The 12,343-nt window shown below is 41.9% G+C and overlaps 1 protein-coding gene and 1 non-coding gene across 3 annotated transcripts in view; one reads left to right on the forward strand and one right to left on the reverse strand.

The window, feature by feature from the left end:
• LOC131199530 (glycerophosphodiester phosphodiesterase domain-containing protein 5-like) overlaps positions 1-12,343 on the forward strand; it is a 161,193-nt gene that overhangs the window by 115,744 nt on the left and 33,106 nt on the right. For both annotated transcript variants that reach the window (XM_058185386.1, XM_058185385.1), the window contains 2 exons: positions 314-407; positions 12,172-12,317. In XM_058185386.1, coding sequence (XP_058041369.1) covers positions 314-407; positions 12,172-12,317 — 240 coding nt within the window. The remainder of the gene's footprint in view (positions 1-313; positions 408-12,171; positions 12,318-12,343) is intronic.
• On the reverse strand, positions 8,523-8,629 carry LOC131200304 (U6 spliceosomal RNA). The gene has a single exon (XR_009155573.1). It is a non-coding gene; the product is annotated as a U6 spliceosomal RNA (small nuclear RNA).

Below are 12,343 nucleotides of genomic sequence, written 5' to 3' on the forward strand. Positions count from 1 at the left end.
TAACAACTGGGTTACTCACTTAACAACTGCCGCGTTTCCCTTAAGAACTGCAGCAAGAAAGATGGTAAAACTAGGCAAAATTCATTTGGTAATTGTCTCGTTTAGCAGCAGAAATTTTGGGCTCAGTTGGGGTCGTAAGTTGAGGAGTACCTGTAATGGAAGGGGCGACAATGGAAAACCACTTTTAATTCTCTGCAGCTTTGTAGAACTGCCTCTCGGGTCCCCACAAATGCTGTTTCTCTTTGGTTATTAACTGTTCGGGAGATCACATTTGCTTACTAATGGTTTGCAAATCACTTCTGTTCCACCGTAGGCAACTGCTCCTTTTCTGCACGTAGGAGCTCTTGTGGCGGTCACGGCCCTGTCTTGGTTGGTCTCCGGGCAATTTGCGAAAGCCGAAAGAGCCAGTGAGTAGAACTGCATTCGTCCTATTCAGCTGGAAAGATGGAATGACAAAGAAGGGGAAGGACCAGTGGTGAAATGCAATTTTTTTTTTTTGCTAGCGGTTCTGTGGGCGTGGCTTAATGGGGGTGTCATGTGACTGGGTGGGCGTGGCCAATTTTTTTTTTAAACTTTTGAAAGCATTTTTTTTACTACCTATTTGCCCGAACCGGTAGTAAAAAAAATGCTTTAAAAAAAAAAAAAGTTCCGACGATCACACAGCCCAGCTGTGATCATCAAAACCTTATTTTAAAAAACTTTTTAAAGCATTTTTTACTACCTATTCGCCTGAACCGGTAGTTTTTATCAGTACCAGTTTGCCTGAACCAGAGCAAACTGGTAACATTTCACCCTTGGGAAGGACACACAAATAACGAAAGAAGAGTCGCAGTTTCACGTTGCACACTTTACCCCTTTTGTTAGGGGTGTTGTGATGTCACACAAATATGTAAGGAGTGGAGCTTGCATTGCGAGAATTAACCAGACTTTGGAGAGGCTGATCAATTTTGGGTAACATGACACAGGCATAATGCTTTTATGGAGAAGGATAATAAGGAAAGAATAGAAGAGGAGAGGAGAGGAGAGGAGAACATGGAATGGAATGGAATGGAATGGAATGGAATAGAATTAAATTAATGGAATAGGATAGGATAGGATAGGATAGGATAGGATAGGATAGGATAGGATAGGATAGGATAGGATAGAAGAGGAGAGGAGAGGAGAGGAGAGGAGAGGAGAGGAGAGGAGAGGAGAGGAGAGGAGAGGAGAGGAGAAGAAGAGAAGAGAAGAGAAGAGAAGAGAGAGAAGAAGAAGAGAAGAGAGAGAGAGAGAGAAGAGAAGAGAAGAATGGAATGGAATGGAATAGAAGGAATAGAAGGAATAGAAGGAATAGAAGGAATAGAAGGAATAGAAGGAATAGAAGGAATAGAAGGAATAGAAGGAATAGAAGGAATAGAAGGAATAGAAGGAATAGAAGGAATAGAAGGAATAGAAGGAATAGAAGGAATAGAAGGAATAGAAGGAATAGAAGGAATAGAAGGAATAGAAGGAATAGAAGGAATAGAAGGAATAGAAGGAATAGAAGGAATAGAAGGAATAGAAGGAATAGAAGGAATAGAAGGAATAGAAGGAATAGAAGGAATAGAAGGAATAGAAGGAATAGAAGGAATAGAAGGAATAGAAGGAATAGAAGGAATAGAAGGAATAGAAGGAATAGAAGGAATAGAAGGAATAGAAGGAATAGAAGGAATAGAAGGAATAGAAGGAATAGAAGGAATAGAAGGAATAGAAGGAAGAAGAGGAGAGGAGAGGAGAAGAGAAGAGAATATGGAATGGAATGGAATGGAATAGAATAGAACTGGAGGGGACCTTGGAGGTCTTCTAGTCCAACCCCTTGCTGAGGCAGGAGACACTATACCAGTGATGGCTAACCTTTTTGCCATCGTGTGCCAGGAGCTGGGAGGGGAGGGTCGCGTGCACACATGCCCTCACCCATAATTCTATGTGGGCATGCGTGCGTGACCCCCTCTCCCCCCCCCCCCCGCTCCTGACACGCGATGGCACGATGGGCCCTTTCTAGGAGCTTGGGGAGGGCGAAAACACATCCCCGGGAGCCCTCCGAAGGCCGGAAACAGTCCGTTTGCCAACTTCCGCCGATATGGGTGGCACTCGTGCTATAGGTTCAGCATCACGGCACTATATCAGTTCAGACAAATGGTCATCCAGTCTCTTCTTAAGAACTTCCAAATCTCTAAATCCAAATTTAGGGATTTGGATCGAAAAATAAGTCTTTATATTTGGCTAAAGCAGAATTTGGTTAGATTTTTGTTTCAGGTATTAGACAAGCCTTCATCATTTGTAAATCTTGATTTATTGTTTAGTGTCATGCGGAAAGCTGGCATCATGGTTAAACCACGCACCAAATATGTTACCTGTATCCAGCCTGGGTAATAACTGGTTTGATCTACTGGTTAAGGTTGATCAAGAAGTGGGAAACCACGAGTTCAAGTCCTACCTTAACCGTGAAAGCCAGCTGGGTGACTTTGGGCCAATCACAGAGGAGATTGTGAGTTCTAGACCCACCTTGGGCCATGAGAGACAGCCTGGTGACTTTGAGCCAATCACCAGGAGATTGTGAGCTCAAGTCCTGCCTTAATCATGAAAGCTGGCTGGAGGACTTTGGGACAGTTGCCAGGAGATGGTGAGTTCTAGACCCATCTTAGGCATGAAAAACAGCTGGGTGACTTCTTTCTGAGCTCAACCTATCTCACAGGAAGTTGTGTGTGGGAAAATAGGAAGAGGAAGTTCTGTTCACTGCCTTGAATTATTTCTAAAAAATAATAAAGGCAGGATGTAAATAAAATAGAGTAGAATAAATATCCTGCGGCACATTTTCGTAATGTTCATCGTGTTAAAGACATTGAAATGCTACCGAAGCCACAATGACATCATGGGCATAGTGTCATTATGCAAATGAATTTCCCTGAAAAGAGCACAGCTGCATGTAAGTTGGATGTACTTTGGTCCTCGACTTATGATGGGTCACTTAGTGACACCCCCCAAAAGGTACTTTGGACCCAAATTCTAAGTTCCGACGGCTCCCACTGAACCCATAATAACACAATCTTATTTTGGATGCTTGGCAACTTGACTGTGTTTATGCCGATTTACAGCATCCTTTGGTCCCATGACTGCAATATTTGACTTTTTTTCAGGGAAATGAAGTTTAACATAACATAACATCAGAGTTGGAAGGGACCTTGGAGGCCTTCTAGTCCAACCCCCTGCCCAGGCAGGAAACCCTACACCATCTCAGTCAGATGGTTATCCAACATTTTCTTAAAAATTTCCAGTGTTGGAGCATTCACAACTTCTGAAGGCAAGTCGTTCCACTTATTAATTGTTCTAACTGTCAGGAAATTTCTCCTTAGTTCTAAGTTGCTTCTTTCTTTGATCAGTTTCCACCCATTGCTTCTTGTTCTACCCTCAGGTGCTTTGGTGAACAGCCTGACTCCCTCTTCTTTGTGGCAGCCCCTGAGATATTGGAACACAGCTATCATGTCTCCCCTAGTCCTTCTTTTTGTTAAACTAGACATACCCAGTTCCTGCAACCGTTCTTCATATGTTTTATCCTCCAGTCCCTAATCATCTTTGTTGCTCTTCTCTGCACTCTTTCTAGAGTCTCAACATCTTTTTTACATCGTGGCGACCAAAACTGGATGCAATATTCCAAGTGTGGCCTTACCAAGGCATTATAAAGTGGTACTAACACTTCACGTGATCTTGATTCTATCCCTCTGTTTATGCAGCCCAGAACTGTGTTGGCTTTTTTAACAGCTGCTGCACTGCTGGCTCATATCTAAATGGTTATCCACTAGGACTCCAAGATCCCTCTCACAGGTACTACTATTGAGCAAGGTACCACATATACGGTACTGGTGCATTTTGTTTTTTTGGCCTAAATGTAGAACCTTACTTTTTTCACTGTTGAATTTCATTTTGTTAGATAGCGCCCAATGTTCAAGTCTGTCAAGATCTTTCTGTAACTTGAGCCTATCTTCTGGAGTGTTGGCTATTCCTGCCAGCTTGGTGTCATCTGCAAATTTGATGAGTTCCCCATCTATCCCTCGTCCAAGTCATTGATGAAGATGTTGAAGAGTACTGGGCCTAAAACAGAGCCTTGGGGTACTCCACTGCATACTTCCCTCCATGTGGATGTAGTTCCGTTGAGGACTACACGTTGAGTGCGGTTGGTCAGCCAGTTACGAATCCATCTGGTGGTGGTGCTGTCTAACCCACATTTTCTACTTTATCTAGTAGTAGGTTATGGTCTACTTTATCAAATGCTTTACTGAAGTCCAAGTAAATTATATCGACAGCATTCCTCTGGTCTACTAATTTTGTCATTTTGTCAAAGAATGCGATAAGATTAGTCTGGCATGATCTGTTTCTGACAAACCCATGTTGGCTTTTGGTTATTACTTTGTTTGCTTCTAGGTGTTCGGTGATTCGTTGCTTGATTATCTTTTCCAGAATCTTCCCGGTATTGAGGTCAGACTGATAGGTCTGTAGTTTCCTGGATCTGTTTTTCCTTTTTGAAGATGGGAACTACATCAGCTCTTTTCCAGTCCTCTGGCAGCTCCCTGTGCTCCAGGATCTTTGAAAGATATAGTTCAGTGGTTCTGAGATCCGTCTGCCAGTTCCTTCAGAACCTTGGGGTGTAATCCATCCGGTCCTGGTGATTTGAACTCGTCTAGGGTAGACAGGTGTTCACTTACCATTTTCTTCCCTATTTTAACTTGTGTTTCTAATCTGTTTTTGTAGTGCTGTTTTTGATAGGTTGGATTGTTTTTCCTTTTGTGTAAAGACAGATGCAAAATATGAGTTAAGTAGATCTGCTTTCTCCCTGTTGCTTGTCATCTTCTTGCCACTTTCTCCCAGCAATGGGCCAATTGTTTCCTTGACTTTTTTCTTGTTTTTAACATGTTGGAAGAAGCTTTTTGTTATTTTTACTTTTGTCGCTAGCCTTTGTTCATTGTGAGCCTTAGCTTTCCTCACTTCATCTTTACAGGCTCGGGCTATTTGCTGATATTCTGCCTTAGTTATTTGCCCCTCTTTCCACTTTTTATATTTGTCCTTTTTGTCTTTCAATTTGTCAGATAGTTCTTTATGCATCCATGCTGGTTTCTTTTGAGATCTACTATTTTTCTTCTTCATTGGTATTGTGTTAGACTGTGCTTTTATAATCTCACTTTTCAAAATTTCCCAAGCTTCTTGAGTTGTTTTCCCCCTGAGGATTCTCATCCATTGAATCCTTCTCAAGCTCTCTCTAAGTTTAATTTCGTCTTCGGACAAAACATGCCCGTCTCAGACAATGGGTTTACTTAATAAGTTTTTTAGCAGTGTTTTTACTTATATTGTATCCATTGATTGTTGATTTTATCTGGCTGTGCACCGTCCTGAGTCCTTCGGGAAAAGGGCGGTATAAAAATTAAATTATTATTATTATTATTATTATTATTATTATTATTATTATTATTATTATTATTATTATTATTATTATTATTATTATTATTATTATTATTATAAAGATCGTAGCATTCGCATAATGACCGGAGCATTTGTTTCACATCCGCCACAAAAATTGTTCTAAAATTGGGTCAGTCACATGGGGGTCTCAACTTATGACCATCCTCACATAACGACATAAATTTTGGGTTCCCTTACGGTCATAAATCAAGGACAATCAATAAGCAGTTCTCGACTTGCAACAGTTTGAAGTTACAGCACCACTGAAATAAGTGAGTTACGACCATTTTTCACACTCGTGACCGTTGCAGCGTCCCCGTGGTCTTGTGATTTACAGTCGGATCCTTGAGAACTGTCTCACATTTATGACGGTTGCAGTATCCTGGGGTCACTTTTGCAACCTTCTGACGAACAAAAGTCAATAAGGAAGCCAGATTCGCTTAGCAACCGTGTTACTAAGTTAAGAACGGCAATGATTCGCTTAACAAATGCGGCGAGAAAGGTCATAAAATTGGGTAAAGCTCACTTAACTAAATTTCTCACTTAGCAACAGAAATTTGGGGCTCAATTGGGGTCGTAAATTGAGGATTACCTGTAAAAATTCCTTTGTGTCTTGAAATCCTTGGATTCCCACCCCCACCTTTTTTAAAAAAAAAAAGGCTGAGTTGAGTTTGACAAGCAGACTAAACTCTGTTCCTGATTAAATCCTAAACTTTCCGATCGGAATCTACTGTATATTACAAAGAGAATTGCAGATTTTCAATTTTCTTGGTTTCTTTTCCATTCGGTTGTCAGTAAGCCGAAGAGAATATTGCTTTGCCTTATTGCCTTATTAAGCTTTCTCCTTTCGTTCGTTGGCTTGATGTCCTTTTGGGGAATTGCATTCTGCAATCATAACCCCAGCTGTAGTTTGGAGAGATGAGAAAACGTCGCGCAAGCTTGCTCCGAAGAACTCCCAAGACCCGCAAAGTTTTCCTTGTTGCTAGAAAACCTTTGCCCCGTTAGCAACACAGAGATCGGATAAAGCTGGGAAGGACGAGATCGTTGTGACCCAGGACTAAGTAGGTAGAAGTAGTTCAAAAACACAGGCTTTATTAAGAATTAAACTCATTCTCAGAGTAGTCCAAACTAAATCAAAACAAATTCTTCATAATACAATTCTTCAGTCTTATCACCAACCTTGGTCTTAATTAGGCAAACTGCCAAAGGCTTTTCTTGGCAAAAGTTCAAAAGCAGAAGACGCCGACAAGAAATAAATGCAGCAAGACAAGGAGCAAGGCTATCAACGTTGTTTTCGGGCAAAGAGCCCAAACGCCGTTGCTGGTCTTTTAAGCCTTATGAGAGGGGCCAATCATCTCCTGGCCTTACTCCTAAGTCGTCCTTTTTGCTTCAGCTGCTCTTGCCTTCTGGCAGCTCTTCTCATCCGTGAATTAGGAACAGGCTCCTCCTGTTCCTCTGCCTCACTACTATCAGCCTCTGGAGGCTCCGGACTCTGCACATCACTCCCCGATGGCCCTGGCCCCTACCTCTGCCTCCAACACAGAGCCCTCATCCGGGCCTTCTCCATCCTCCAGGACTGGCCCATGTTCTTCCTCAGCCTCATCGCTGTCCGACTCCGTTGCCAGCTCCGCAGGCTGCTGGCGGACCACAACAGAGATGTCCGGAGACAAGAATAGGGAAGCAAGAGACAAGGCCGTTCAACATTCAGTAAATTGAAACGAGCAGATCTAGTACTTCGCTTTCCATATTGTGTCTCGCTGTCGTAAGCACTCTCGGCTACCCCCGGCTAGTTGCTGTCACTCTTAATTCCCTGTAATTCTAATTCAGCCAGTCAGGACTGGAGCGGAAATGAAGTGTTTGCGTGTGAGGAGTATTTTTTTTTTTAAAAAACTGCATTAGCAAGCTTAATGTTTGCAAAAGTCTTAGCAGGTTTCAAGAGAAAAATCGATGGAGCGACGCAACAACGCCACAAGTAAAAATCAAGCATCAATGATCTGTGACCGAAGGCACAGAAGGGGAGGTGCTCTCTCTGAAACCTGCTGGTTTGCTTGCAGGTGTTTCGTTACCTGACTAGGTAATACCATCAGTGTTGGTGAATGTGGGATTAGTGCCTCACACTGATGATGTTAACCTAGCCAAACAATGTCGACTGGCGGCCCCAGGGGGAGGGCCTTCTCTGTGGGGGCTCCTACCCTGTGGAACGAGCTTCCCCCCCGGGCTTCGACAACTACCTGACCTCGGGAACTTTCGCCGCGAACTTAAAACTTATTTATTCCGTTCGGCTGGACTGGCTTGATTTTAAATTCTAAATTTTAAATTGTGGGTTTTAAATTCTGTAATTTTTTTTTTTTTTTTTTATAAAAAAAGTTTTATTTTTACAATCTTATCAAATAATTCATCCAATGTACAGTTATATACAATTAGTCGGGCCTGCCCAGTCACCACCCCCCTTTTTAACCTTCTTCCCTCTTCTACCTTCTTTTACTTTCCAAACCTTCCTCTCCTTCTCTTATCTACCTCCTCTCCTCCCTCCACCCTACACTCTTCTCCCTCTTCTACCCCTCTTCCTTCCTCTTCTCCTCTTTCCTACCTCCTACTCTCTCTTTTTTCCCTCCCCACCGTTCTAAAATGGCAACTGGTCAGACCCGACCCTACATTAATTATATTTATACATCTTCAATAATCCCTGTACATTAACCATCACTCCATCACTAACCTCAACCCCCCAATTCCCTTCCCCTTTACCCCCCACCCCCCACCCCGACTTCCCAGAACAAAATGCAGGGTATCAAAACTAACAATCATAATCTAAAATCCTAAATTATAATCTCTAGTCTCTCCACGCTTATTCACACTCTCAATTCCCCTCTCCTTCAAAAATATATCTAATACAAATTATTTCCTAAATTTACTCATATGCTATTTGATATTTTTTTATCTGATACTTATTTTGAATATAATCAATCCACATTTTCCATTCTAAAATATATTTTTCTTGTGTATAGTCTTTCAAGTAAGCAGAGATTTTTGCCATTTCTGCCAGATTTGATACTTAAAATATGGAACGCTTCACGAATTTGCGTGTCATCCTTGCGCAGGGGCCATGCTAATCTTCTCTGTATCGTTCCAATTTTAGTATATGTGCTGCCGAAGCGAGCACTAAATTCTGTAATTTTTATGGGGTGTAATGTTATTTTAAATTTTCTGGCTAATTTGAATCAGTTTTTTAAGGGTTGTTTTAATTATGGTGTATGTTTCTGTTTGTATTTTATTTGCCTGTTCACCGCCCTGAGTCCTTCAGGAGAAGGGCGGTATACAAATTAAAACATCATTATTATTATTATTATTATTATTATTATTATTATTATTATTATTATTATTATTATTATTATTATTATTATTATTATTATTAGTTGAGAAATGAAGAGTCTGCAAGAAACAAGCAATCCCTGAAAGCATTAAGAACCACACAGTTCTCCTCCTCCTCCTCCTCCCTGCAAACCCCACTCCTTACTAGCACTTGATGTTGTTACCTAGTTAGGCTATGAAACATTTGCAAGAAAAGCACCAAGCTCAGAGAGCACCAAAGACTCTACAGTCCTCCTTTCCCTCCTCCTTTTCTTTTCTTTTTCCCCTTCCTCCTCCTCCTCCTCCTCCTCTCCACAAAGCCTATCTCCTTCCAGCACTGATGATGTATCCTAGTTGGGTCATGAAAAGCACCAAGCTCAGAGAGCGCCGAGGACCCCGCAGTTCAATCCTGAGCTACAGGGAGATAATCTTTTTCTTGGTTCATAAAGTTTAAATGTGAAACATTCAGCATTCAAGAGGTGTTGGGTAACAGGAACCAGGCTTGAGAAAACTGGGACGGGAATAATGCAATCTGCTTAGCCATGGAAAGGAAAGAGCAAGCAAAGGTCACGGTTATAAAAACAGCAAGCCGAAAAGAGATCAAACTACATCCTAGCAAACAAATGGGGAATATAAATTACAGGCAGTCCTTGACGTAGGAGCACAGTTTGAGCCCAAAATTTGCACTGCTAAGCAAGAGGGTTGTTAGGTGCATTTCGGCCCGTTTTACAACTTTCCTTGCCACAGTTGTTAAAGTGAGTCGTTGCGGTTGTTGGTAACATGGTGGTTAAATGAATCTGGCTTTCCTTCTTGACTTCGCTTGTCCGAACGTCGCAAAGTGACCATGGGACACTGCAACCGTCATAAATACGAAACAGTTGCCAATTTTGATCACTTGAACATGGGGATGCTGCAGCGGTCGTAAGTGTGAAAAACAACAGTGCTGTTGTAATTCCGAACGGTCACTAAATAAATGGTTGTAAGTCAAAGATTACCTGTATACTGCCCATTAGCGCTTTACAGTACACTCTAGGCCAGGGGTCTGCAAACTTGGCTATTTTAAGACTTGTGGACTTCAACTCCCAGAGTTCCTCAGCCAGCTTTGTTTTGCTTAGCTTTGCTGGCTGAGGAACTTTGGGAGTTGAAGTCCACAAGTCTTAAAAGAGCCAAGTTTGCAGACCCCTGCTCTATCTAGGCAATTTACAATGTCAGCGTTATTTGCATCTTGCCCCAACAATCTGGGTCCTCGTTTTATTGACCTTTGGAAAGATGGAAGGCTGAGTCAACCTTGAGCTCCAGCAGGATTAAACTACTGGCTGTGGGCAGAATTTGCCTGCAATGCTGCACTTTAACCGCTTTAACCGATTTTATGAATGGTTAGAAAAGAAACATGAATAAAAGATTACAGAGAAATAAATTAGATAAGGTATGAGTAAATGAAAGAGAAGACAAAAAAAAAGAAATACAAACCCAGAAGACACCTGTGTAAATGGAAAAGGGGAATGTGGGGGGGGGAAAGAAAGAAAATGTTATTATATAAATGTACATTTATGATGATAAGTGTGAATTTGATAAAATGAAACAGTAATTGAAAAGAAAGTAAAAATTGCTCAAATACCACTTCGGAAAATACTAAATTGAAAATGAATGCAACAATAAGGAGAGAATGGAGAGGGATAGAGGAGAGGAAGGAGAGAGGGGGAAAGAAGAAAGGGAAAAGGAGAGGAAGAAAGAGAGGGGAAACGAGTAGGTGAGAAGGGAGGAAGGTGTGGGGGAAAGGAAGGGGAAATAGAGAAGGAGAGGAGGAAAGAAGAAAGTAGAAGAGTAGATGGAAGAAGGGAGGGAAAGGAAAGAGGAGAAGAAGGATTGTTGTAAAACAAGGGAGAAGAAATGGTAGAAGAGCAACCCTGAATATACTTAAATTTTTTAGGATGGTGTTTAGAAAATATGTATGTTGGATAAGAAACTGTACAGTTAAGGTATGTCTATGAGAAAAATAAAAAATAAAAAACTTCTTCAAAAAAACAACAACAACATTGCGCCACCAGTGGTTAAATTTCCAGCTAACGTGGTCACAAATTATGATTTTTGGGATTTGATGTCTATGCAGTGAAGAATCACCAGGAAGTTTCTCTCCAAGATAATTATTCTTTTCAATCCAATCCTTGGAAATCAATTTCTTCCTTTCTCTTTCTCTCTTGGATGTTTCTTAGTTTTTGGCAGCAGCCAAAAAAAACTAATACCGTCCTTGGTTGTATAAATAGAGGCATAGAATCAAAATCAGGTGAAGTTTTATTACCGCTTTATAAATCTTTAATAAGACCACACACCTGGAATACAGCTTCCAGTTTTGGTGACCGCATTACAAAAATGGTGTAGAGACTTTGGAAAAAGTGCAGAGAAGAGCAAGTAAGATGATTAAAGGCCTGGAGACTAAGATATATGAAGAACCGTCGCAGGGTTTCGGTTTGGGTAGTCTAGAGAAAAGAAGTCATCGTAGCAGGGTTCTAATATTTGAGGGTTTGCCACAGAAAAGAGAGGTTCAATTTATTTTCCAAAGCACCTGAAGGCAGGACAAGAAGCAACGGATGGAAACTTAATCAAAGAGAGAAGCAACCTGGAACTAAGGAGAAATTTCCTGACAGTTAGAACAATTAACCAGTGGAACGACTTGCCTGCAGAAGTTGTGAATGCTCCAACACTGGAAATTTTTAAGAAAATGTTGGATCACCATCTGACTGAGATGGTGTAGGGTTTCCTGCCTGGGCAGGGGGTTGGACTAGAAGGCCTCCAAGGTCCCTTCCAACTCTGATATTATTATTATCAGTGGAAGAGCTTCGTTCCGGAACTTTTGGGTGCTCCATCGCTGGAGGTTTTTAAGAAGAGACTGGACAACCATTTGTCTGAAATGGTAGAGGATCTCCTGCTTGTGCAGGCGGTTGGACTAGATGGCCTCCAAGGTCCCTTCCAACTCTGTTATTCCATAATCACGGATCAGTTAATCCGTGGAAGGGCTGGCCTCCAGAAGTTGTGGGTGTTCCATTACTGGAGGCTTTTCAGAAGAGATCGGACAGCCACTTTTCTGCAGTGGTTTAGGTTCTCCTGCTTGTGCAGGGAGGGTTGGACTAGAAGACCTCCAGGGTCCCTTCCAACTCTTGTTAATCTGTATGGGCTACATCCTCCCATAGATAGCAGAGATGCAGATCGGATGCAGTTTTATTGGACGCCCTTAGTTCATTCGAAATCAAGAGAGTTTGTTTTCTTGGAATGTCTGGCTTGAACAGGGGGGGTTGGACTAGAAGACCTCCAAGGTCCCTTCCAGCTCTATTCCAAATCACTGTTTCTTCTCTCCAGCTTCCCAGCTGCTGATGCTTGGGACCTATTTTGCAGTTGTCCTCGGACTGTACCTGGTGCCCCTCACCTTCTCCTCCCCATGCATCATGGAAAGGAAAGAGCTGGGACCCAGACCCGCCATCCTCGGCCACCGCGGAGCCCCCATGGTAGGTAGGCCTCTTTTTCATTCTCT

The sequence above is a fragment of the Ahaetulla prasina genome, chromosome 5 (assembly GCF_028640845.1).
Source record: "Ahaetulla prasina isolate Xishuangbanna chromosome 5, ASM2864084v1, whole genome shotgun sequence".
Lineage (NCBI taxonomy): Eukaryota > Metazoa > Chordata > Lepidosauria > Squamata > Colubridae > Ahaetulla > Ahaetulla prasina.